General features: G+C 44.8%; 1 protein-coding gene across 7 annotated transcripts in view; it reads left to right on the forward strand.

Annotated features, from left to right (window-relative positions):
- The window catches only part of SEMA5B (semaphorin 5B), a 404,742-nt gene that overhangs the window by 209,756 nt on the left and 167,891 nt on the right, over positions 1-27,095 (forward strand). For all 7 annotated transcript variants that reach the window (XM_056536944.1, XM_056536941.1, XM_056536947.1 and 4 more), the window contains exon 3: positions 12,497-12,695. In XM_056536944.1, coding sequence (XP_056392919.1) covers positions 12,551-12,695 — 145 coding nt within the window. In that variant the 5' untranslated portion in view covers positions 12,497-12,550. The remainder of the gene's footprint in view (positions 1-12,496; positions 12,696-27,095) is intronic.

A 27,095-nucleotide genomic window follows, 5' to 3' on the forward strand; every position in this document is an offset into this window, starting at 1 on the left:
GGATAGCAGGTTGTGCAGTGTTATCTTTTGCTCTAGTGCGGATCCTAGAGAAACAAATATGCAGTTTATCTTGAGGGACACCAGGGATGTAGTTGCAGAAGTCCTGACACCCTCAGATTGTCCCTGGCAGAATGATCTAGTCGCTGTGTGGCCCCAGAGCTGCTGCATTGTGGGTGATTAGTGAGAGTGCGGCGCCCCCTGGGATTCCTCACGTTGGATGATCGCTGAGCTGGGAATATGTCCTTATTAACGTGAGAAATGTCCTCTGCAACAAAGCAGAACAAGGCTTCCCTGTGCCAGGCGGCTCCTGGGAGAGCAACAAACAGCGCCGCACCTGAGAGCATTCATTGTGCCCTGCAGATGCTGCCACCAGGACAAGCTGCCAAAGTCATGGAACAGCGAGCGACCATAGACCATAGCGCATCCGCACGCCTGAGCACTGCATCACTGCTTATAATGTACAGTTACTTCACAGATGTTCTGCTATATTGTTCATCCAATCATCCTGAGATTCATCATTCTCCAGTCACCTCCAGAGCTGCACTCACTATTCTGCTGTTACATCATGTCTTATCCTCCAGAGCTGCACTCACTATTCTGCTGTTACATCATGTCTTATCCTCCAGAGCTGCACTCACTATTCTGCTGTTACATCATGTCTTATCCTCCAGAGCTGCACTCACTATTCTGCTGTTACATCATGTCTTATCCTCCAGAGCTGCACTCACTATTCTGCTGTTACATCCTGTCTTATCCTCCAGAGCTGCACTCACTATTCTGCTGTTACATCATGTCTTATCCTCCAGAGCTGCACTCACTATTCTACAGTTACAGCATGTCACCTCCAGAACTGCACTCACTATTCTGCTGTTACATCACGTCACCTCCAGAGCTGCACTCACTATTCTGCTGTTACATCATGTCTTATCCTCCAGAGCTGCACTCACTATTCTGCTGTTACAGCATGTCACCTCCAGAACTGCACTCACTATTCTGCTGTTACATCACGTCACCTCCAGAGCTGCACTCACTATTCTGCTGTTACATCACGTCTTATCCTCCAGAGCTGCACTCACTATTCTGCTGTTACATCATGTCTTATCCTCCAGAGCTGCACTCACTATTCTACAGTTACAGCATGTCACCTCCAGAGCTGCACTCACTATTCTGCTGTTACATTACGTCACCTCCAGAGCTGCACTCACTATTCTGCTGTTACATTGTCACCTCCAGAACTGCACTCACTATTCTGCTGTTACATCATGTCACCTCCAGAACTGCACTCAGTATTCTGCTGTTACATCACGTCACCTCCAGAGCTGCACTCACTATTCTGCTGTTACATCATGTCACCTCCAGAACTGCACTCAGTATTCTGCTGTTACATCACGTCACCTCCAGAACTGCACTCACTATTCTGCTGTTACATCATGTCACCTCCAGAACTGCACTCAGTATTCTGCTGTTACATCACGTCACCTCCAGAGCTGCACTCACTATTCTGCTGTTACATTATGTCACCTCCAGAACTGCACTCACTATTCTGCTGTTACATCATGTCTTATACATCAGTCACCTCAAGAGCAGCAGTCACTATTCTGCTGTTGCATCATAATTAATAGGCCTTCACCTCCAGAGCTGCACTCACTATTCTGCTGTTACATCATGTCACCTACAGAGCTGCACTCTCTATTCTGCTGTTACATCACGTCAACTCCAGAGCTGCACTCAGTATTCTGCTGTTACATCCTGTCTTATACATCAGTCACTTCCACAGCTGCACTCACTATTCTGCTGTTACATCCTGTCTTATGCATCAGTCTCTTCCACAGCTGCACTCACTATTCTGCTGTTACATCGTGTCTTATACATCAGTCACCTCCAAATCTGCACTCACTATTCTGCTGTTACATCGTGTCACCTCCAAAGGTGCATTCACTATTCTGCTGTTCCATCGTTTCACCTCCAGAGCTGCATTCACTATTCTGCTGTTACATCGTTTCACCTCCAGAGCTGCACTCCCTATTCTGCTGTTTCATCATGTCTTATTCTCCAGTCAAATAAGTGGTATGTGGGACGGGCACCCCCACTATGATACATATGGGGGCAATTGATTGCCAAAAGAAAATTCATATGAGAAAGGGCAAATCTCAAAGAACAGGTGTCAGGATCTCAGTGACCGGGCCTGGATAGTAATGTGTGACCTCCGGGGTCAGAGCATCTCCAGGGCGGCCGGTGTTTGGGAGGGTCCCCGGAATTATTACCAACCAAAAATGTCCAAGGAAGGACAACCGGGGACCGGGGACATGGACGACCGAGACTCTCACAGAAGAGCTGCTGTAAAGCAAACTGCTGAAAAACTTCCTGCCTTCAGACACACAGGACATGTATGGGGCCCCGCAGACTGGTCATGTGACCCCCTGTCCACCACCGAATGTGTCCAAAATGGGCTTCAGAACTAGAGCAATGGAAGAAGGAGATGGCTGGATACAATATGGCGGGGCAGCGGGAAATGTTCTGCTGGAGACCTTGGGGGAGATTTATCAAATCCTGTTCAAAGGAAAAGTGTCTGAGTTGCCCATAGCAACCAATCAGATCGCTGCTTTCATTATTGAAAAGGCCTCTGAAAAATGAAAGCAGCGATCTGATTGGTTGCTATGGGCAACTGGGCAATTTTTCCTGTAGACAGGTTGTGTCCTCCATTATGTGGAGCTTATTGTGACACGTACCGCCCACCTAACCATTGTACAGACCAAGTCCCCCCTTTATGGCGGTGAGACCCCCTAATGACAGTAACCTCTGACCGATCATCTGTGGGATGTGCTGGAGAAACAAGTCCCCTCCATGGAGGCCGCACCTCACACCTTACAGCAGTGTTTCCCAACGGCTGTCCGGGCATGCTGGGAGTTGTAGTTTTGCAACAGCTGGAGGCACCCTGTTTGGGAAACACTGCCTTACAGGGTCTGATACCATAGGACACAGCATAGGGATATGGGAGTCCAGCCCTGTGGGGTCATATAACATGTCTATGGGGCCCAGGTCTCAGGGGTCACTGCACAGGGCTATGGGGTCCGGGCCTCAGGGTCACAGTGCAGGGCTATGGGGTCCGGGCCTCAGGGTCACAGTGCAGGGCTATGGGGTCCGGGCCTCAGGGTCACAGTGCAGGGCTATGGGGTCCAGGCCTCAGGGTCACAGTGCAGGGCTATGGGGTCCAGGCCTCAGGGTCACAGTGCAGGGCTATGGGGTCCGGGCCTCGGGGGTCACTGCACAGGGCTATGGGGTACGGGCCTCGGGGGTCACTGCACAGGTCTATGGGGTTCGGGCCTCAGGGGTCACCGCACAGGGCTATGGGGTCCGAGTCCTTGGGGTCACTGCACAGGGCTCTGGGGTCCACATTTCAGGGGTCAGAGAATGAGGATTCGGGGGACACACTATATCAGTCGGGGGAGGGGGGTTAACGTTGGGGTTGATCTAACGATTTTCTAACGATTACAGACAGGTCCATCATGCTCCTCTGTTTAGTGACGGTCGATGCGTTGCGGTCGGCTCGGATCAGCCCGGTGGTCAGAATACTGATACAGTCCGGTCCTGGCGGTCTGAGGAACACATCGATATTCCGCTCAGGATTATATTCTGCTGCTCGCGGTTTTATTGATGGGTCCGGAGCTGAATGGCAGATTAATTGGCCTTAAAAGTATAGATCTTATATAGGGATCGGGCGGCTCTGACAGGTTCGGGGGGATCGGCGAGGGGGCCGCCGGCGATATTGGATTTATAGTTGTAAATAAAGAGCCCCGAGGAAGCAATTTATATTCCTGCTACTGAAATCCAGTCTCTCGGCTTCACAATACTTTTTTATTTAAAGGTAAAGAGTTTTACGAACCGTACGAGTCGCCATTAACATTTACCTGAGCGAGTCCTGTAGATCTGTCAACAAGAGAGAATGTTGGGTGACAACTAATAGGGCCTCCAATACGGTGACCCCCATACAGCCTGCCTTTGGCTGTCCGGGCATGCTGGGGGTTGTAGTTTTGCAACAGCTGGAGGCACCCAGTTTGGGAAACACTAGGGTATGTGCTGAAATTATAGAGCAGTAATCCTCTTTGGGCGCATTCATTCTACGGAATGTTCAGACAACTGTATTACAGATCTGTGGTGGCCCAGAGCGAGCTGCACCAGCTGCTACACCAACATTTTCTATGTACAGTGGATTCAGAATCTAGTCACAGCAAAACTCCTAGCCAATTTTCCAGCCTTTTACAATCAGAGTGCTTCCAACTGTTATGAATGCTGGGAGTTGTAGTTTTGAAACAGCTGGAGACACACTGGTTGGGAAACACTGATCGGCCGTTCAGGAGTCTAGATAAGCTGGGTGACCACCTCTATAGATACCGCAGTGGCAGCCACATTAGTTGTCTCCTGATGAACACTCAATGAGGGAGATTTATCAAATCCTGTCTAGAGGAAAAGTTACTGTGTTGCCCATAGCAACCAATCAGATCGCTGCTTTAATTTTTCAGAGGCCTTTTCAGATATGAAAGAAGCGATCTGATAAATCTTCCCCAATGAGTAGAATATGAAATACGGGGACATTTTTACACTCCCGATTTTGGGTTTGTTTATTTTATAGCTGTAAATTGACATTTTGTTTTTTGAATATTGAGTTTCATTGAAATGGCCTTTAATTCACCCCCCCCTGAAGAAGGTTCTTACACCGAAACATACGTCGGGCTGGACGCTGCTGTGGTTCTCCAGTGTGTTCCCTGTACCCTGGGTATTGCATATATTGTACCGTAGGTTTTGCATATAATGTATTTTATTTTCCCTATTGCCTGTTGTTTATGCTCTTGTATTTTTACTTAAATGGGTTATCCAGGCAAATTTTTATATATATATATATATATATATATATATATATATATATATATAATCAACTGGCTCCAGAAAGTTAAACAGATTTGTAAATTACTTCTATTAAAAAATCTTAATCCTTTCAGTACTTATGAGCTTCTGAAGTTAAGGTTGTTCTTTTCTGTCTAAGTCCTCTCTGATGACACCTGTCTCGGGAAATACCCAGTTTAGAAGAGGTTTGCTATGGGGGTTTGCTTCTAAACTGGGCGTTTCCCGAGACACGTGTCATCAGAGAGCACTTAGACAGAAAAGAACAACCTTAACTTCAGAAGCTCATAAGTACTGAAAGGATTAAGATTTTTTAACAGAAGTAATTTACAAATCTGTTTAACTTTCTGGAGCCAGTTGATATATATAAAAAAGTTTTTGCCTGGAATACCCCTTTAATTCACTAGTGTTGGGACTTATACTAATGCAATATGGTTGCTTCAGGATTATTTTATGTTATGCAGTGTTTATTGAGCCTGTAATTGTGTATCATTTATCCTCTGGGGCAGTGTTTTTTAACCAGGGTCCTCCAGCTGTTGCAAAACTACAGCTCCCAGCATGCCCAGCCTGCCATTGGCACACTGGTTGGAAAACATTGCTCTGGGAGCCCTTGTGCGCCAGTTGTCCATGTCGAGTCATCATTGATCTGCTGCAACATGTTCATATAGGGGTTAATAGTGTGATTTTTTTGTTTTGCACTTTGTGCATATGGTATTCCTGTATCTACATTTAGGATTGAATGCGTACCCTTATACGCAAAAAAAACACTTTTTTGTTATTTCAACAAAATCAGTCCCCAGTCCCCCTGTCCTCCTAGGTTGTGAGTGTTATTACGACTTTGCTCCATTCTCAATACCACACACAACCTGACAGCAGGGGGGGTGCTGTTCTTGGAGGAAATCAGCCCAGTTTTCTAATTTTGGATAATATTACCGAAATGGACTAATTGCCGGTAATTCCCATACAATTTTGGGGGGAGATTGATCAAACCTTGTGTAGAAAAACAGTGGAGCGGAAGGTTTGATAAAACTCCTAATAAAATTCCATATTGATTTGCAGGCTTTTTATTTTATTAATTAATTATTTAATTAATTACATTTAAATTTATTTATATATTTATGTAATTTATTTTTCAACCTTTTTATAGCTCCATGTTTTGGAATGTTTTTTGCACTTTTTTGCGGCCTTATTTATCTATCTATCTATCTATCTATCTATCTATCTATCTATATATATATATATATATATATATATATAAAAAAGCTGAATTGCTAATCATGTTAGAATTAGCTTTATATGCAAAAATAATAATAATAATAATAATAATTAAAAAAAACAAAAAATAATAATAAACATTTGAAAATTAAAAAAAAAGGCTCAAAAACATAGTGACGGTTGACATTTTTGAGTTGAGAACAGAGGATTTTCGAGGTATAAAATACGGACCAATAAACTGAGTGTGCACAAAGCCTTACAGGTAACTTGGGGTGTTTTTGGTTCCCCCTTACGGCAGGAGATGGGGGGTTAGTTTAGACTATGGAGATGTCTCCACCTGGGTCTCGGTGACCTTTGCAGATGACGTCTCTTCTGGGAATGATAAAGGGCGACGTGATGAAACTTGTTCAGTCCCAGGAGAAGAATGTGTCCTTGTGTCTGCTGCATTCTGGGGGCCGGTATCATTGGGGGGGGGGGTCCTTATCTATGTCTGGGGGCACCTCTTGGCATCTCTCCCTGTCTATCTTTCTCACCTGGGGCTGTATACATAGTCCTGGTGTCCACTAGATATAGGATCGCATTGCAGGGATAGTAATACACTATATCAGTAGAAAGTCATGAACCATCTCACCGCCTGTAAATGTTGTATGATAGGAAGAAACTCCAGGTGATATAGGAAGCTCGAAATACAGGTCCAAGCCGCAAATCTTGGTATGAACAGTATCCAAAAAGCAAAAGGTGCAAAAAAAAATTGCAAAAAAATCGATAAAATCCAAAAATGTATTAAATCATATTAAAATGATACCCAAGAATAGTGTTCTTAGTCGTGTTCTTAGTCATGTTTTTTGCAATTTTTTGCACCTTTTGCTTTTTGGATATGCTATATCAGTGTTTTCCAACCAGGGTGCCTCCAGCTGTTGCAAAACTATATCTCTCAGCATGCCTGGACAGCCTTTGGCTGTCCAAACATGCTGGTAGTGTAAGTTTTGCTACAGCTGGAGGTTCTGTATCTGGAGAAACACTGGCCTATGGGACTCTGGGAAATGAAGGTCCTGGATAATGAAAAGACAGATAAAGGTCCTGGGTAATGAAGGGACAGATAAAGGTCCTGGGTAGTGAAGGGACAGATAAAGGTCCTGGGTAGTGAAGGGACAGATAAAGGTCCTGGGTAGTGAAGGGACAGATAAAGGTCCTGGGTAGTGAAGGGACAGATAAAGGTCCTGGGTAGTGAAGGGACAGATAAAGGTCCTGGGTAATGAAGGGACAGATAAAGGTCCTGGGTAGTGAAGGGACAGATAAAGGTCCTGGGTAGTGAAGGAGCTGATGAAGGTCCTGGGAATTAAATGGCATGATGAAGGTCCTGGGTAATGAAGGGACTGATGCAGGTCTTAGGTAATGAAGGGACTGATGAAGGTCCTTGATATTGAAGGGACTGATGAAGGTCCTGGTATTGAAGGGACTGATGAAGGTCCTAGGTAATGAAGGGACCAATATGCAGACCCCTGGTCCTGGTTGGTCCGTATTCCTTTACCTTCGTGGTCTCCAAACTGTGGACTTTGAGCTGTAGCAAAACTACAACTCCCATCATGCCCAGACAGCCAAAGGCCTCCACTGCTCACGACTCAGGGGAAGCGTTTTTGTTTTTTAGTCTCTTTTGCTTCTCATTTGGAATATTTTTAGTCGTCTCAGCGTTATTTTCAGTGTCGCTCCTGTATTTAGCCCTCGGCGTCCTGACCACAATGGCCGCTCTGAGCTCTGGATGTGAAGGCGTCATAAATCTCCAGGAATAGTCTGAGCTGATTCATAGGAATACAGATGTGCCGCAGCCATGTGTCTGTGCTACATTGTTACCTCTCCATCTCCTCTCATGGTCGGTTACTATGTGTGTTACACTTTGGAGTTTGTTCCATATTGTCGTCTCTGTTACTTTGTGGCATCTCTGCTCTCCCAGGTAGTATACAGTGTTATATCTCTGCTCTCTTATATCTGGTAGTATACAGTGTTATATCTCTGCTCTCCCAGGTAGTATACAGTGTTATATCTCTGCTCTCCCAGGTAGTATACAGTGTTATATCTCTGCTCTCTTATATCTGGTAGTATACAGTGTTATATCTTTGCTCTCTTATATCTGGTAGTATACAGTGTTATATCTCTGCTCTCTTATATCTGGTAGTATACAGTGTTATATCTCTGCTCTCTTATATCTGGTAGTATACAGTGTTATATCTCTGCTCTCTTATATCTGGTAGTATACAGTGTTATATCTCTGCTCTCTTATATCTGGTAGTATACAGTGTTATATCTCTGCTCTCTTATATCTGGTAGTATACGGTGTTATATCTCTGCTCTCTTATATCTGGTAGTATACGTGTTATATCTCTGCTCTCTTATATCTGGTAGTATACAGTGTTATATCTCTGCTCTCTTATATCTGGTAGTATACAGTGTTATATCTCTGCTCTCTTATATCTGGTAGTATACAGTGTTATATCTCTGCTCTCTTATATCTTGTAGTATACAGTGTTATATCTCTGCTCTCTTATATCTGGTAGTATACAGTGTTATATCTCTGCTCTCTTATATCTGGTAGTATACAGTGTTATATCTCTGCTCTCTTATATCTGGTAGTATACAGTGTTATATCTCTGCTCTCTTATATCTGGTAGTATACAGTGTTATATCTCTGCTCTCTTATATCTGGTAGTATACAGTGTTATATCTCTGCTCTCTTATATCTGGTAGTATACGGTGTTATGTCTCTGCTCTCTTATATCTGGTAGTATACGGTGTTATATCTCTGCTCTCTTATATCTGGTAGTATACAGTGTTATATCTCTGCTCTCTTATATCTGGTAGTATACGGTGTTATATCTCTGCTCTCTTATATCTGGTAGTATACGGTGTTATATCTCTGCTCTCTTATATCTGGTAGTATACGGTGTTATATCTCTGCTCTCTTATATCTTGTAGTATACAGTGTTATATCTCTGCTCTCTTATATCTGGTAGTATACGGTGTTATATCTCTGCTCTCTTATATCTGGTATTATACAGTGTTATATCTCTGCTCTCTTATATCTGGTAGTATACAGTGTTATATCTCTGCTCTCTTATATCTGGTAGTATACGGTGTTATATCTCTGCTCTCTTATATCTGGTAGTATACGGTGTTATATCTCTGCTCTCTTATATCTTGTAGTATACGGTGTTATATCTCTGCTCTCTTATATCTGGTAGTATACAGTGTTATATCTCTGCTCTCTTATATCTGGTAGTATACAGTGTTATATCTCTGCTCTCTTATATCTGGTAGTATACGGTGTTATATCTCTGCTCTCTTATATCTTGTAGTATACATTGTTATATCTCTGCTCTCTTATATCTGGTAGTATACGGTGTTATATCTCTGCTCTCTTATATATCTGGTAGTATACGGTGTTATATCTCTGCTCTCTTATATCTGGTAGTATACAGTGTTATATCTCTGCTCTCTTATATCTGGTAGTATACAGTGTTATGTCTCTGCTCTCTTATATCTTGTAGTATACAGTGTTATATCTCTGCTCTCTTATATCTGGTAGTATACGGTGTTATATCTCTGCTCTCTTATATCTGGTAGTATACAGTGTTATATCTCTGCTCTCTTATATCTGGTAGTATACAGTGTTATATCTCTGCTCTCTTATATCTTGTAGTATACAGTGTTATATCTCTGCTCTCTTATATCTGGTAGTATACAGTGTTATATCTCTGCTCTCTTATATCTGGTAGTATACAGTGTTATATCTCTGCTCTCTTATATCTTGTAGTATACATTGTTATATCTCTGCTCTCTTATATCTGGTAGTATACGGTGTTATATCTCTGCTCTCTTATATATCTGGTAGTATACGGTGTTATATCTCTGCTCTCTTATATCTGGTAGTATACAGTGTTATATCTCTGCTCTCTTATATCTGGTAGTATACAGTGTTATATCTCTGCTCTCTTATATCTGGTAGTATACAGTGTTATGTCTCTGCTCTCTTATATCTTGTAGTATACAGTGTTATATCTCTGCTCTCTTATATCTGGTAGTATACAGTGTTATATCTCTGCTCTCTTATATCTGGTAGTATACAGTGTTATATCTCTGCTCTCTTATATCTTGTAGTATACAGTGTTATATCTCTGCTCTCTTATATCTGGTAGTATACAGTGTTATATCTCTGCTCTCTTATATCTGGTAGTATACAGTGTTATATCTCTGCTCTCTTATATCTGGTAGTATACAGTGTTATATCTCTGCTCTCTTATATCTGGTAGTATACGGTGTTATATCTCTGCTCTCTTATATCTTGTAGTATACGGTGTTATATCTCTGCTCTCTTATATCTGGTAGTATACGGTGTTATATCTCTGCTCTCTTATATCTTGTAGTATACGGTGTTATATCTCTGCTCTCTTATATCTGGTAGTATACGGTGTTATATCTCTGCTCTCTTATATCTTGTAGTATACATTGTTATATCTGTCTTCTTCATGTGTTACTTTGTTGCCTCTTCCAGTCTGTTATGTGATGTATCGTCGTCTCGCTGTAATCTCTGTTATGTTGTCGTCTTGTATTTATTCCTCTGTTCGTTCTCTTCTCATATTTCTCTCTTGTATATCACCATCCTCTGTACAATATGTTACTGTATTTTTATTTTATCTTTTTTCCTGCTTGTATATTGTTACGTTGTGTCCTGCACCTACAGATCTGTTACATTGTTTCCTGCCTACATCATGCTGTGTTACATTGTTTCCTGCATACATCATGCTGTGTTACATTGTTTCCTGCGTACATCATACCGTGTTACATTGTTTCCTGCATACATCATGCCGTGTTACATTGTTTCCTGCATACATCATGCCGTGTTACATTGTTTCCTGCATACATCATGCTGTGTTACATTGTTTCCTGCATACATCATGCTGTGTTACATTGTTTCCTGCATACATCATACCGTGTTACATTGTTTCCTGCGTACATCATGCCGTGTTACATTGTTTCCTGCATACATCATGCCGTGTTACATTGTTTCCTGCATACATCATGCCGTGTTACATTGTTTCCTGCATACATCATGCCGTGTTACATTGTTTCCTGCATACATCATGCCGTGTTACATTGTTTCCTGCATACATCATGCCGTGTTACATTGTTTCCTGCATACATCATGCCGTGTTACATTGTTTCCTGCATACATCATGCCGTGTTACATTGTTTCCTGCATACATCATGCCGTGTTACATTGTTTCCTGCATACATCATGCCGTGTTACATTGTTTCCTGCATACATCATGCCGTCTTACATTAATTCCTGCATACATCATGCCGTGTTACATTGTTTCCTGCATACATCATGCCGTCTTACATTGTTTCCTGCATACATCATGCCATGTTACATTGTTTCCTGCATACATCATGCCATGTTACATTGTTTCCTGCATACATCATGCCGTGTTACATTGTTTCCTGCATACATCATGCCGTGTTACATTGTTTCCTGCATACATCATGCCGTCTTACATTAATTCCTGCATACATCATGCCGTGTTACATTGTTTCCTGCATACATCATGCCGTCTTACATTGTTTCCTGCATACATCATGCCATGTTACATTGTTTCCTGCATACATCATGCCATGTTACATTGTTTCCTGCATACATCATGCCGTGTTACATTGTTTCCTGCATACATCATGCCGTGTTACATTGTTTCCTGCATACATCATGCCGTGTTACATTGTTTCCTGCATACATCATGCCGTGTTACATTGTTTCCTGCATACATCATGCCATCTTACATTGTTTCCTGCATACATCATGCCGTGTTACATTGTTTCCTGCATACATCATGCCGTCTTACATTAATTCCTGCATACATCATGCCGTGTTACATTGTTTCTTACAGATATGACCCCGAGTTACAATGTTTCCTCCATATACTGCTTTTTGTTACATTTAGAGATGAGCGAACTTACAGTAAATTCGATTCGTCACGAACTTCTCGGCTCGGCGGTTGATGACTTTTCCTGCGTAAATGAGTTCAGCTTTCAGGTGCTCCCGTGGACTGGAAAAGGTGGATACAGTCCTAGGAAACTCTTTCCTAGGACTGTATCCACCTTTTCCAGCCCACCGGAGCACCGGAAAGCTGAACTAATTTATGCAGGATAAGTCATCAACTGCCGAGCCGAGAAGTTCGTGACGAATCGAATTTACTGTAAGTTCGCTCATCTCTAGTTACATTGTTACTTATACTTATGATGCTGTGTTTTATTGTTCTCCCCCATATATGACTCGGTCACATTGTTACCGCTGCTGTTCCTCTGTTACAATCATTTGCTCTTGTTCTTTCAGGATTTGCGCCGGAGCTTCCATTGGACGATAGACGTGGCGTGGCGTTCCTCCATCATGACCAAGCCATGGGCGCTCTTCTTGTCGCTACCGACCATTTCTATTCTCCTCCTCCAAACGGTGACCCTCCGAGTCCGAGCAGATGATCCAGAAATGGAGGAGCAATGTCTGAAGAGGGAGCACCCCATCCTTACCTTCCAGGGTGAGTAGGGGATAAAGCAGTGTTTCCCAACCAGGGTGCCTCCAGCTGTTGCAAAACTACAACTCCCAGCATGCCCGGACAGCCGGAGGCTGTCCGGGCATGCTGGGAGTTGTAGTTTTGCAACAGCTGGAGGCACTCTGGTTGGGAAACACTGGTATAAAGCCTGATGTGCGGGGGATATGAGATTATATGTCATCACTCAGCACTGGGACCATTCCCATGTAGATCCCATCATGAATAGTGTTTCTCGCGAATATTCGCAATGCTAATTTTATTTGCGAATATCGCATATTTGCGAATATTTGCGAATATAGCACTATATATTCGTAATTACGAATATTGTTTTTTTTTTTTTTTTCACAGTACACCTCCTAGTGTTTTTAGCGGCATAGGCCATATTCGAATTCGCGATATTTCGCGAACATATGGACGAATATTCGACATATATTCGCTAAATTAGCATATTTGTAATATTCGCGTTTTATTTTCGCATATACGAAAAATGCGCGTATGCGAAAATTAGCATGTACAAAAATTAGCATAAACAAAAATTCGCAAATGCGAAAATTTGCATATGCTAATATTCGCATATGCGAGCATTTGCGGACCGGTCTCACACAGTAGTATTAGAGGCTTCTTTACACCACACAAGCTGGAAGCAGAGAGGGGTGATCTCTGGGATGTGTACTGGGAAGAAAAAAAAAAAGAATATTCGTAATTACGAATATATAGTGCTATATTCGCGAATATTCACGAATTCGCGAATATGCGATGTTTGCAAATAAAATTTGCATTGCATTCGCATTCGCATATACGAAAATACAACGAGAATATTACGAATATGCGCATCTAGCGAATATATGACGAATATTCGTCCATATATTCGCGAATATTCGCGAATTCGAATATGGCCTATGCCGCTCAACACTAATCATGAATACATTCTTACCAATCATATCCGCATATTGACTTTAAAGGGGTACTCCACTGGAAAAAATTATTATTATTATTATTATTATTATTATTATTTTATCAACTAGGGCCAGAAAGTTAAACAGATTTGTAAAGTGCTTCTGTTTAAAAAATCTTAATCCTTCCGGTACTTATCAGCTGCTGTATGCTCCACAAGAAGTTCTTTTCTTTTTGAATTTCCTTTCTGCCTGACCACAGTGCTCTCTGCTGACACCTCTGTCCATGTAAGGAACTGTCCAGAGTAGGAGCAAATCCCCATAGCAAACCTCTCCTGCTCTGGACAGTTCCTAAAATGGACAGAGGTGTCAGCAGAGAGCACTGTGGTCAGACAGAAAGGAAATTCAAAAAGAAAAGAACTTCCTGTGGAGCATACAGCAGCTGATAAGTACTGGAAGGATAAAAGGGATACTCCGGTGGAAAGCTTTATTTTTTTATTTTTTTTGTTAAATCAACTGGTGCCAGAAAGTTAAACAGTTTTGTAAATTACTTCTATTAAAAAAAATATATCTTAATCCTTCCAGTACTTATTAGCTGCTTAATACTACAGAGGAAATTATTTTCTTTTTGGAACACAGAGCTCTCTGCTGACATCATGACCACAGTGCTCTCTGCTGACATCTGTCCATTTTAAGAACTGTCCAGAGTAGGAGAAAATCCCCATAGAAAACATATGCTGCTCTGGACAGAGATGTCAGCAGAGAGCAAAAAGAAAAGTTCCAAAAAGAAAAGAATTTCCTCTGTAGTATTCAGCAACTAATAAGTACTGGGAGGATTAAGATTTTTTTTTTAATAGAAGTCATTTACAAATCTGTTTAACTTTCTGGCACCAGTTGATTTAAAAAAAATAAAACAGATTTGTAAATTACTTCTATTAAAAAAAAAAATCTTAATCCTTCCAGTACTTATTAGCTGCTGAATACTACAGAGGAAATTATTTTCTTTTTGGAACTTTTCTTTTTGCTCTCTGCTGACATCTCTGTCCATTTTAGGAACTGTCCAGAGCAGCATATGTTTTCTATGGGGATTTTCTCCTACTCTGGACAGTTCTTAAAATGGACAGAGATGTCAGCAGAGAGCACTGTGGTCATGATGTCAGCAGAGAGCTCTGTGTTCCAAAAAGAAAAGAATTTCCTCTGTAGTATTCATCAGCTAATAAGTACTGGAAGGATTAAGATTTTTATTAATAGAAGTAATTTACAAATCTGCTTACATTTCTGGCACCAGTTGATTACATTTTTTTGTGGAGTACCCCTTTAAGTAACGTTTTTAATGATCTGCTTTACTTTTTGCTATTTGCATTACACTGTGCCTTATACTCCACTCACCCCCAGAGCTGCACTCACAATTCTGCACCTGTAAGGACTGAGTCTATGATCAGGAAGCTGTCAGGGAATGGTGGGAGTTGTAGTTGTAGCTGTTCTTATATAGGTCTCTGGCTATCACCAAGCAGCAGTCAGCAGAACTATGACCGCAGCTCTGGAGGTGACTGCAGTAGAAGAAACCCATTTACAAGGTTACTCGGCAGGACAAGCAGCTTGAACCTGTGAGATGATGATGAGAATTGGAAGATATTGTGATGTCAGGTTTAGTAGAGGTGTTAATAGGCCAGGAGGGGGATGGGAGAGGTGTTGGCGTCCCGTCAGCGCCCCCTCCTTCCGGCTCAGCGCATGGTCTCATCCCCTCACTAATACGGTCAGAGCGCATGGCGGCATGTCCGGGGCGTACGATGGATGTAGCTGTCTGATCCCAATTTATGCTAATGAACCTCGGTTGCGGATTATTAGCTTAACTAATTTATTTAATCAATTTGATGAGTTCTCCGAGATCTCTCGATTACAAATGAATTCATCAAAACCGGACGCGGCGGCCATTAATATTCAGCCCGAACGATGAGGCCAATCAAGGCTTAATGGGAAATAGATGCCATGTATCTTTATTTACTGCAAACCCCGGACGCTGCAGTAAATGATGATGGCGGAGCGGGGACCCAGTCACATCTAGTACAATTACCGAAAAATTATAGGACGTCACCGGCCTCACAGCGGACCGCGGCCACGGCGCAAAACCGGGAGATCACAAGGAGATTAGGAGGAGGGTCCCCCGATGTGCCAGGTCTAGAGAGCAGGAATCGCTGGGGGCTCAGATGTAGATGGGGGAGTCGTCTTATACCTAATAATCTGTCTGAAAAGGGCCCCGAGCTATGATACCGACATCAGGGGCCCGAACACTCTCACTAGGGCCCAAAAGAATGACACTGAAACCAAGGAACCAAACGGTAATACTGACATTAGGGGCCCCAGATAATGATATCAGGGGCCCTAAACAATTATAACAACCCTAGGGGCCCCAGACAATGGCACTGAAACCAGGGGCCCTAAGCAATTACACCAAGGAACCCAAACTATTACACTGACACTAGGGGCCCCAAACAATTATATCAGGGGACCCAAACAATGAAACTGACACCAGGGGCCATAAACAATGACACTGTCACCAGGGGCCCCAAAAAGTTATATTAGGGGTTCCAAACAATGACACCGTCCATAGATAACCTGAACCATGACACACACCAGGGGCCCTGAACATTGATGCCAACACCAGGGGCCCTGAACATTGATGCCAACACCAGGGGCCCTGAACTATAACATGAAGAGCCTTAAAGGACACTGACACTAATTGTCCCAAAACTGGGGGCCCCGACCACTGTCATCAGGGGCTTGAACAATGATACCATCAATAGGGAACCTGAACAATGACGTGGATCTCAGGAGCCCCAGACACTGTTATTAGGGGCCCCAAACAATGACGCTGATCTCAGGAGCCCCAGACCCTGTTATTAGGGGCCCCAAACAATGATACTGATCCAAGGCGCCTCTGACACAGTTATTAGGGGCCCCAAACAATGACGCTGATCTCAGGAGCCCCAGACACTGTTATTAGCGGCCCCAAACAATGAAGCTGATCTGAGGAGCCCCAAACACTGTTATTAGGGGCCCCAAACAATGACGCTGATCTCAGGAGCCCCAAACACTGTTATTAGGGGCCCCAAACAATTACGCTGATCTCAGGAGCCCCAGACACTGTTATTAGGGGCCCCAAACAATGACGCTGATCTCAGGAGCCCCAAACACTGTTATTAGGGGCCCCAAACAATTACGCTGATCTCAGGAGCCCCAGACACTGTTATTAGGGCCCCAAACAATGACGCTGATCTCAGGAGCCCCAAACACTGTTATTAGGGGCCCCAAACAATGACGCTGATCTCAGGAACCCCAAACACTGTTATTAGGGGCCCCAAACAATGACGCTGATCTCAGGAGCCCCAAACACTGTTATTAGGGGCCCCAAACAATGACGCTGATCTGAGGAGCCTCAAACACTGTAATTAGGGGCCCCAAACAATGACTCTAATATCAGGAGCCCCAAACACTGTTATTAGGGGCCCCAAACAATGACGCTGATCTCAGGAGCCCCAAACACTGTTATAAGGTGCCCCAAACAATGACGCTGATCTCAGGAGCCCCAAACACTGTTATTAGGGGCCCCAAACAATGACACTGATCTCAGGAGCCCCAGACACTGTTATTAGGGGCCCCAAACAATGACGCTGATCTCAGGAGCCCCAAACACTGTTATAAGGTGCCCCAAACAATGACGCTGATCTCAGGAGCCCCAAACACTGTTATTAGGGGCCCCAAACAATGACGCTGATCTCAGGAGCCCCAAACACTGTTATTAGGGGCCCCAAACAATGACGCTGATATCAGGAGCCCCAGACAGTGACATCAGGGGCCCCAAAACAATGACACCTGGGGGCCCAGAATAATAGAACTTACACCATTGTCCCATAAATATGACTCCAGGGCCCCAGGACAGACACCCTGACTCTTGGGGCCCCAGTATTATAAGTGTCCGGTGATATAGTTGGGGGCTCTGACCCCCCTGATATGGTCTCCTGTCGGTCCTCGGGGTGACGGGTGTAAATTGCTCATCACTGTGTCTCGCTCCCCGTTGGCGTCTTCGGTTTTATTACATGTAAATAGACGGACGGCGCTGGTAATAATAAATGGCGCAGCGGGAGGGAGAAGGGAAGTGTCTGCTCATCTCCTCCGCACATTAATTGGATTGTGCAGCAAATAGGATTTATTTTCTTCGCTTCCATTACAGGACAATGTTATATATCGTCTAAGGACAGTTCCCTGTGCGGGTTATGGGGGGGGAGGGGCAGCTGCATCCCCCAATGCTCCCCCCCCCTCCCGTCCCCAAGGATAAGTGACCCCCTTGACCCCTTGAGTTATTCAGTGACAGGCAGCAGCTTTGGGATCATCTCTTATGCTGCATAAATAGGAAGATTTATCTTACTGTTCACAGCTGAATTTCTGGATCAGACTATCTGGGCATGCTGGGAGTTGTAGTTTTGCAACAGCTGGGGCTTCACTGGGCGAAAAGCACTGCATAAACTATAATACAGCACATATTTGCAAAAATACTGACCTGCAAAACTACAATTCCCAGCATGCCCGGACAGCCTTCGGCTGTCCGGGCATGCTGGGAGTTGTAATTTTGCAACAGCTGGAGGCACACGGATCAGAAAGCACTGCCATAAACTTTAATCCAACAAAAGTTGCTACTTGCAAAATGACACCTCCTTGCATGTGCTGACAGCGAAAGGCTTTCTGGTCATGCTGGGAGTTGTAGTTGTGCAACATCTGGAGCACCAAAGTTTGGAGACCATTGCACTAGTTTAATACATTTGTTTTTTCATGCACTGATACATTGTAACAAACCTCCAGCCCAAGAGAGAGAGAGATGTTTCTTTTTTTTTATTTTTTTATTTATTTTTAGTATTTGAAATTTTCCACTAATACATTGTAACAAACCCCCAGCACAAGAAAAAGAATGTGTTGTGTGTTTATTTATTTGTTTATTGATTTATATTAATTCATTTATTAATTTCTTATTCTAATACATTGTAACAAATCCCCAGCGCCAGTGAGAGAGAGGTGTTTTAGTTATTTATTTATTTCTTTACTTCTTTTAAACATTTCCACTAATACATTGTAACAAGAGAGAGAGAGATGTTTCTCTTTTTTATATTAAAAATTTTACACTAATACATTGTAACAAACCCCCAGCACAAGAAAAAGATGTGTTGTGTGTTTATTTATTTATTTGTTTGTTTATTTATTTCTTATTCTAATACATTTATTATTCTAATACATTGTAACAAATCCCCAGCACCAGTGAGAGAGATGTTTCTCTTTTTTGTTACATTGTAACAAACTTCCAGCACAAGAGACAGAGATTTGCACAGTTTAGCCCTGAGGATGATGAAGACAGAAGCCATTGTAACAAATCTTCACCTGTGATAAATACTTGGTCTGTGCTGGGTTCTGTCATCAGGATCCCTGCCCCCGGTGATCTTTGTCGCGATGTTCTGCGGGTCTCTCCCATCGGCAGAGGCTTCTCCACCAATCCGCCGCCTCCTCCTCCCCATGGGGTTCACTTTGTCCCTTTTTTTTTTTTTGTTTTGTTTCTTTTTTTCTCAATTACGAAAAAAGGGGAAAAATAAAGAGTCTGAAATTTCAGTCGTTTCTCCGGTTCCCAAAGTGCAACAAATATTCCGTAAATGCGCCATTGTGGTGGGTCGGGGGGGCTTCCTGCGCCTGGTCCTCCCGGGACCCTTCTCTGTTACTGACCTTTCAAGGGATGTTCAGTAATTGTTACCACCGCTGATCTCTGTTCTGTCATTACTGGTGCAGATTATACAGTGAGAAAGTATTTGCCCCCCTCCAGATGTTCCCTACATCTCATGTATTTTCATGAAAATGACGCATAAAGGATCCGGCTTAGAAAACTGATACAGAGTTTAACATATCAGTGAATTCTGAGGTCAAAGAGGGGGAGACCCTGGAGGAGGACAGAGGAGTCTGAAGGAGGAGGACAGAGGAGTCTGGAGGGAGGAGGACAGAGGAATCTGGAGGGAGGAGGACAGAGGAGTCTGGAGGAGGAGGACAGAGGAATCTGAAGGAGGATAGAGGAGTCTGAAGGAGGAGGACAGAGGAGTCTGGAGGGAGGAGGACAGAGGAGTCTGGAGGGAGGAGGACAGAGGAGTCTGGAGGGAGGAGGACAGAGGAGTCTGGAGGGAGGAGGACAGAGGAGTCTGGAGGGAGGAGGACAGAGGAGTCTGGAGGAGGAGGACAGAGGAGTCTGGAGGGAGGAGGACAGAGGAGTCTGAAGGAGGACAGAGGAGTCTGGAGGGAGGAGGACAGAGGAGTCTGGAGGGAGGAGGACAGAGGGGTCTGGAGGGAGGAGGACGGAGGAGTCTGGAGGAGGAGGATGGAGGAGTCTGGAGGAGGAGGACGGAGGGGTCTGGAGGAGGAGGACAGAGGAGTCTGAAGGAGGAGGATAGAAGGGTCTGGAGGAGGAGGACGGAGGAGTCTGAAGGAGGAGGATAAAAGGGTCTGAAGGAGGAGGACAGAGGGGTCTGGAGGAGGAGGACAGAGGGGTATGGAGGGAGGAGGACAGAGGAGTCTGGAGGAGGAGGACAGAGGGGTCTGGAGGAGGAGGACGGAGGAGAAGGATGGAGGAGTCTGGAGGAGGAGGATGGAGGAGTCTGGAGGAGGAGGACGGAGGGGTCTGGAGGAGGAGGACAGAGGAGTCTGGAGGAGGAGGACAGAGGGGTCTGGAGGAGGAGGACGGAGGGGTCTGGAGGAGGAGGACGGAGGTGTCTGGAGGAGGACAGAGGGGTCTGGAGGAGGAGGACGGAGGTGTCTGGAGGAGGAGGACAGAGGAGTCTGGAGGAGGAGCACAGAGGGGTCTGGAGGGAGGACAGAGGAGTCTGGAGGAGGAGGACAGAGGGGTCTGGAGGAGGAGGAGGACAGAGGAGTCTGGAGGGAGGGGACAAACATTCTTGATTTCTACTGGAAGTTGTAGTTTTGCAACAGCTGGAGGCACACTGGTTGGGAAACGGCGTCTATGGCCTAATGCACATTATTGATAGATGTGCGGAGCTGTAATAGGCTTCTGTCTTCCCGTTCGCCTGTATCTCTCCGATCCCATCAGATTTCGGCGCTGTTACCCCGGATTGTGTTTTTTCCGCTCGCTGCTCAGAATAATAAGTCGCTCGCAGTTTTCCGCTCAGGACTTTGTAGTCTGATGACTGATCAGTGGGTTTTAGCCTCAGGACGAGCAGGAACTTTTGAGTCGTCATAAGAACCCGGCTCCTCTTGTGAGTGATTTACCGCCGCACCTCCCGGATCGCGGTAACGGGCCGCGCCGACACATGAAACGACCGGATCAAAGTATCAGAACTTCACTGAAGAACTGACGGATCACAAGGCGTCTTCTGAATTATTATCAGGACCTGCAGGGAGGGGGATCTGCGCCCTATATTCTGCAATGTAGAATAGATGGGGGGGGGGTCCAACCTGTGGCTCTCCAGCTGTTGCAAAACTACAACTCCCAGCATTCCACTCAGCAACACTGACTTAAATCATTGCCTCTTATCTTCCTGTGTGTATTGCGGAAACCATGTATCTAAGCCCCGAATGCAGCGTTTCCCAACCAGTTGACCTCCAGCTGTTGCAAAACTACAGCTCCCAGCATGCCCGGACAGCCAACGGCTGTCCGGGCATGCTGGGTGTTGTAGTTTTGCAACAGCTGGTGGCACACTGGTTGGGAAACACTGCTCTCTATCAAGGGTGTCCAATCCACAACCCTCCTGCTGTTGCAAAACTACAGCTCCCATTATTGGTTCTATACTGTGTTTCCTATTCAGTGTGCCTCCATCTATTGAAAAACTACAACTCCCAGCATGCCTGGACTGCCATTAACTCTATACTGAGGCTCTTTATCAGTGTTTCCTAACCAGTGTGCCTCCGTCGCTTGCAAAACTACAACTCCCAGCATTTCCGGACTGCCATTAACTTTGTACTGAGGCTCTATCAGTGTTTTCAAATCAATGTGCCTTCAGCTGTTGCAAAACTAAAACTCCCAGCATTCCCGGACAGACGTTGGCTCTATACTGAGGCTCTATATCAAGGGTGTCCAATCCGCAACTCTCCAGCTGTTGCAAAACTACAACTCCCAGCATTCCCAGACACCCACTGGCTTTATACTGAGGCTCTTTATCAGTGTCTTCCAACCAGGGTGCCTCCAGCTGTTGCAAAACTACAACTCCCAGCATGCCTGGACTGTCATTAACTCTGTACTGAGGCTCTATCAGTGTTTTCAAATCAATGTGCCTCCAGCTGTTGCAAAACTAAAACTCCCAGCATTCCCGGACAGACGTTGGCTCTATACTGAGGATCTATATCAAGGGTGTCCAATCCGCAACTCTCCAGCTGTTGCAAAACTACAACTCCCAGCATTCCGAGACACCCACTGGCTTTATGCTAAGACTCTTTATCAGTGTCTTCCAACCAGGGTACCTCCAGCTGCAAAACTACAACTCCCAGCATGCCTGGACTGCCATTAATTCTATACTGAGGCTCTATCAGTGTTTTCAAATCAATGTGCCTCCAGCTGTTGCCAAACTAAAACTCCCAGCATTCCCAGACACCTGCTGGCTTTATACTAAGGCTCTTTATCGGTGTCTTCCAACCAGGGTGCCTCCAGCTGTTGCAAAACTACAACTCCCAGCATGCCTGGACAGCCTTTGGCTGTCCAGGCATGCTGGGAGTTGTAGTTTTGCAAAAGCTGAAGACACACTGGTTGGGAAACACTGCCCTAATGTGTGATACCCTCTGCTTAATCATCGTATCTAAGCCCCATATATGTGATACACCCCTATGGAATACTACAACGCAGACAAGTTTCTCTGTGCTGCCCCTCATTGCCACCATTATCCCCCCCCCACCACATATCCCAATAAATCGTAAGAAAAAAACGTATCCCCCCCCCCTATCCAATTCTCGAGTTCGTTGGATGTCCCATTGGTCAGTTCCCGATCTCACAAGCTCATTTCATGCGCAATTTAGCATCCATAATATTCTCATGACCCAAAATGACTCTGGCCGGGACTTGCGTCCCGTGGTATGGATGCAAAAATGCGCATGTAATCCGCTGGTGTGAAACCATCCATATACGTTATTGCAGCGCGGCTCCAAAAGGGACTGAGATGCGATAAGATGCGCGACTAGCGAACGGGGGCAGCGCAGCTTTTTGGGAGTAATCTCTGCAGAAGAGTCCAGGGAGGCGCAAGGCTCTGCCCCCCCCCCCCTCCCCCGCCCCCGGCGCCCTCCTCCAGCGCGGACGATTTGTAATTCTATGGCGGCTTTGAGTTTGTTTTTTTGCGACTTATCCTTAATTAAATCTTCATCCGTTCTTATTACTCTAAAACCAGATTAATTGGCTGCACCTCACGAGTGAAGTCTCCGGATTACAGGCGTGTAATGGCCGCACAGGCCTGACTAATAGATTCGCAGCCATTAAAGTGAAGAATTCTGTGTCACATGATTGAAGTCACAAGAGGAACCGCCGCTCTGGATGTGACTGAAGACCACAACGTCATGTGACCCACGGTACGAGCAAAAGGCACAAAAGTGATCGAGTGACCGATCTGAGCGGCGTCCAGGACTGCGAGGGAAACAGTGAAGGATCGGCGCTGCAGGACGCCAGGACCGACTACATTAAGGATTAGAAGCGTTTGCTCTATAAATTCTCATTTTGCTTTTTTATTAGGGATCCTCAAAATATTCCGCATCTACTGGGAAACCCCGACATAAAGTAAATTTGAAAGAAAGGGACATCCTGGACCCCAAGGTGTATCAGAAAGATCGGGGGGCAGAAAATTATACAGGTCTGGAGGAAATTAAACTTGGGGTACATGATAACACTTGGGCTACAGGATGATGACACTTGGGGTACAGGATGATGACACTTGGGGTACAGGATGATGATACTTGAGGTACAGGATGATGACACTTGGGGTACAGGATGATGATACTTGGGGTACAGGATGATGATACTTGGGGTACAGGGTGATGACACTTGGGGTACAGGATGATAACACTTGGGGTACAGGATGATAACACTTGGGGTACAGGATGATAACACTTGGGGTACAGGATGATAACACTTGGGGTACAGGATGATGACACTTGGGGTACAGGATGATGACACTTGGGGTACAGGATGATAACACTCGGGGTACAGGATAACATTGGGGTACAGGATGATAACACTTGGGGTACAGGATGATAACACTTGGGGTACAGGATGATAACACTTGGGGTACAGGATGATGACACTTGGGGCACAGGATGATGACACTTGGGGTACAGGATGATGACACTTGGGGTACAGGATGATGACACTTGGGGTACAGGATGATGACACTTGGGGTACAGGATGATATCACTTGAGGTACAGGATGATTCACTTGGGGTACAGGATGATAACACTTGGGGTACAGGATAATATCACTTGAGGTACAGGATGATTCACTTGGGGTACAGGATAATAACACTTGGGGTACAGGATAATATCACTTGGGGTACAGGATAATATCACTTGGGGTACAGGATGATTCACTTGGGGTACAGGATGATAACACTTGGGGTACAGGATAATAACACTTGTGGTACAGGATGATAACACTTGGGGTACAGGATGATTCACTTGGGGTACAGGATGATAACACTTGGGGTACAGGATGATAACACTTGGGGTACAGGATGATTACACTTGGGGTACAGGATAATAACACTTGGGGTACAGGATGATAACACTTGGGGTACAGGATAATAACACTTGGGGTGCAGGATGATAACACTTGGTGTACAGGATAATAACACTTGGGGTACAGGATGATAACACTTGGGGTACAGGATGATGACACTTGGGGTACAGGATAATAACACTTGGGGTACAGGATGATAACACTTGGGGTACAGGATGATGACACTTGGGGTACAGGATGATGACACTTGGGGTACAGGATAATAACACTTGGGGTACAGGATGATGACACTTGGGGTACAGGATGATAACACTTGGGGTACAGGATGATAACACTTGGAGTACAGGATGATGACACTTGGGGTACAGGATAGTGACACTTGGGGACACTTTGTATCTTTTGGTTCGCTGATGTTGCCATCTGCAGATATTTTTCGTACTTTTTGCGCTGTGAACATTTCCGGATGTTTTTCGCTGTTTTGCGCTGTGATTGATACTTTTCTATGAATGTTGATGCCGATCCTCGTTCATCCGATTTCCGGGGGGGTCACAGATGTCGCAGTCCCGGGTGTTTGTGATGGATTTTGGGGTGGAATACAATATGGCGGCTGTCCATCAGAAGGTGTAGGTGTGATGTTCTGCAGAAGTGTGAATATCGTGTTGTTCGGGTCCAATCCCCTCCCCTATCCCCCCCCCCCCCCAGCAGGCGAGGGGTTAACCGCTGACACAGCTGCTGATGTATTTTCTGGCTCCTGGTGATACTTTGTGATTTATTTTCCTGACATTTCCACCATTAGCGCCTCTGGTTTGAACTAGTGAAATATTACACATCCATCATAGGTCGGCTGGGCCTCCCTGCCTGCGAGGCTCGGGCGCACAATGGAGGCCGCGGTTACGGTCGGCTCATCGGGGATTGGCTGTTCGTGATTTTAACCTTTGGCGATTGTTACTGCGCGGAATGAGATTCCTGCATCTAAACATTGATTATTCTTCTACCGCCCTCTGAGGCAATGAAGCCTTCAAATGGCTTATACTGCGGAAAGCGCCACCTCTTGACCGCTCCTGCTCTGCTACATTTATGAAAGGGGGGGGGGGGTTGGGGAATTCACACTGAGGGTTTCATTCCGTGTTTCTTAACAGTAGCGCAACATGTGACCGGGCGAAAATGGACGGAAAAACCTAAATTCCTGGTATTTATAGAGCGAAGAGATCACATGACCTACTTCCAGCTCACCTAGACTCCCTGGAAAGAGTCATGGATGAATTTGTGGTCAGACCTCAATTTTTTGTACACCCTAATTCAGTGTTTACCAAGGTGCCTCCAGCTGTTGAAAAACTACAACTCCCAGCAGGCCCAGACAGCTATCACGCCCCCTCCCTTAGGCTTGCATTGAGGGGCGGACTGTGACGGCACACGCCGTGGGCCCTGTGGTCGCCGGTAATGAGACCCGGAGCGAACACGCTCCGGAAACTGATTACAAACGGGGTCCCCAGCGGCGGGACTCCCGCGATCAGGCATCTTATCCCTTATCCAAAGGATAGGGGATAAGATGTCTAAGCACCGGAGTACCCCTTTAAGATAAGGATAGACATAAGACTATCCTTCATATAAGATAGGGATAGGTATAAGGCTATCCTTCATATAAGATAGGGATAGGTATAAGGCTATCCTTCATATAAGATAGAGATATGTATAAGGTTATCCTTCATATAAGATAGGGATAGGCATAAGATTATCCTTCATATAAGATAGGGATAGGTATAAGGCTATCCTTCATATAAGATAGGGATAGGTATAAGGCTATCCTTCATATAAGATAGAGATAGGTATAAGGATATCCTTCATATAAGATAGGGATAGGCATAAGGTTATCCTTCATATAAGATAGGGATAGGCATAAGGCTATCCTTCATATAAGATAGGGATAGGCATAAGATTATCCTTCATATAAGATAGGGATAGGTATAAGGTTATCCTTCATATAAGATAGGGATAGGTATAAGGCTATCCTTCATATAAGATAGGGATAGGCATAAGACTATCCTTCATATAAGATAGGGATAGGCATAAGACTATCCTTCATATAAGCCACTCACTATTCTGCGATTTGAAAATGGACTGAACATTGGTTAGTAGTCGTCTTCCCCCACAAACTTGCTGACAGTTTCAAGTATCAACCGGCAAATCTGATCCATATATTAATATTCATAGTCTTTGCAGCTGCTATGGGGTCGCCGGAGTTGTGTCAACCATTAAGTTATATGGTTGGTGAGACCCTGCAGGATCTTTCTTTCTAGGAATCTTTTGGGGGCCTCTCCTTCATGTCATGTTCAGGGGCCACAGTCCCAGCTCGGTGAATAGTACTTAGGGGCCCATTTTTAGATTTCACTTGCTTTGATACATTGTATTTTCTTGTATTGTCCCTTTTAAAGGTTCTAGTAATGTAAGTAAGGAGAAGCCGATAATATTCTCCCCTCCTCCTCCGGCATTGTACTGCCGCTCCCAGTGATTCCTGAGTAATATTACAGGTAATAGTCGGAGCTCCATGTCCCTTCCCACTGACCGTCTCCCTACAGCGCATGGACATGGGCCCTCGACCCGCTCCGCACACACAATGCATCTGGTCCAGATATTCTGAGAGCGGCTTTGTACAGCCCCCCCCCCCCCCCCACATGATTGACATCAAGGCGCCTGTAATACTGTATGATGGGGGAGGAAACCGATTGACTTAGATTACCCACAGT

The sequence above is a fragment of the Hyla sarda genome, chromosome 8, assembly GCF_029499605.1.
Source record: "Hyla sarda isolate aHylSar1 chromosome 8, aHylSar1.hap1, whole genome shotgun sequence".
NCBI classification, from domain to species: Eukaryota; Metazoa; Chordata; class Amphibia; order Anura; family Hylidae; genus Hyla; species Hyla sarda.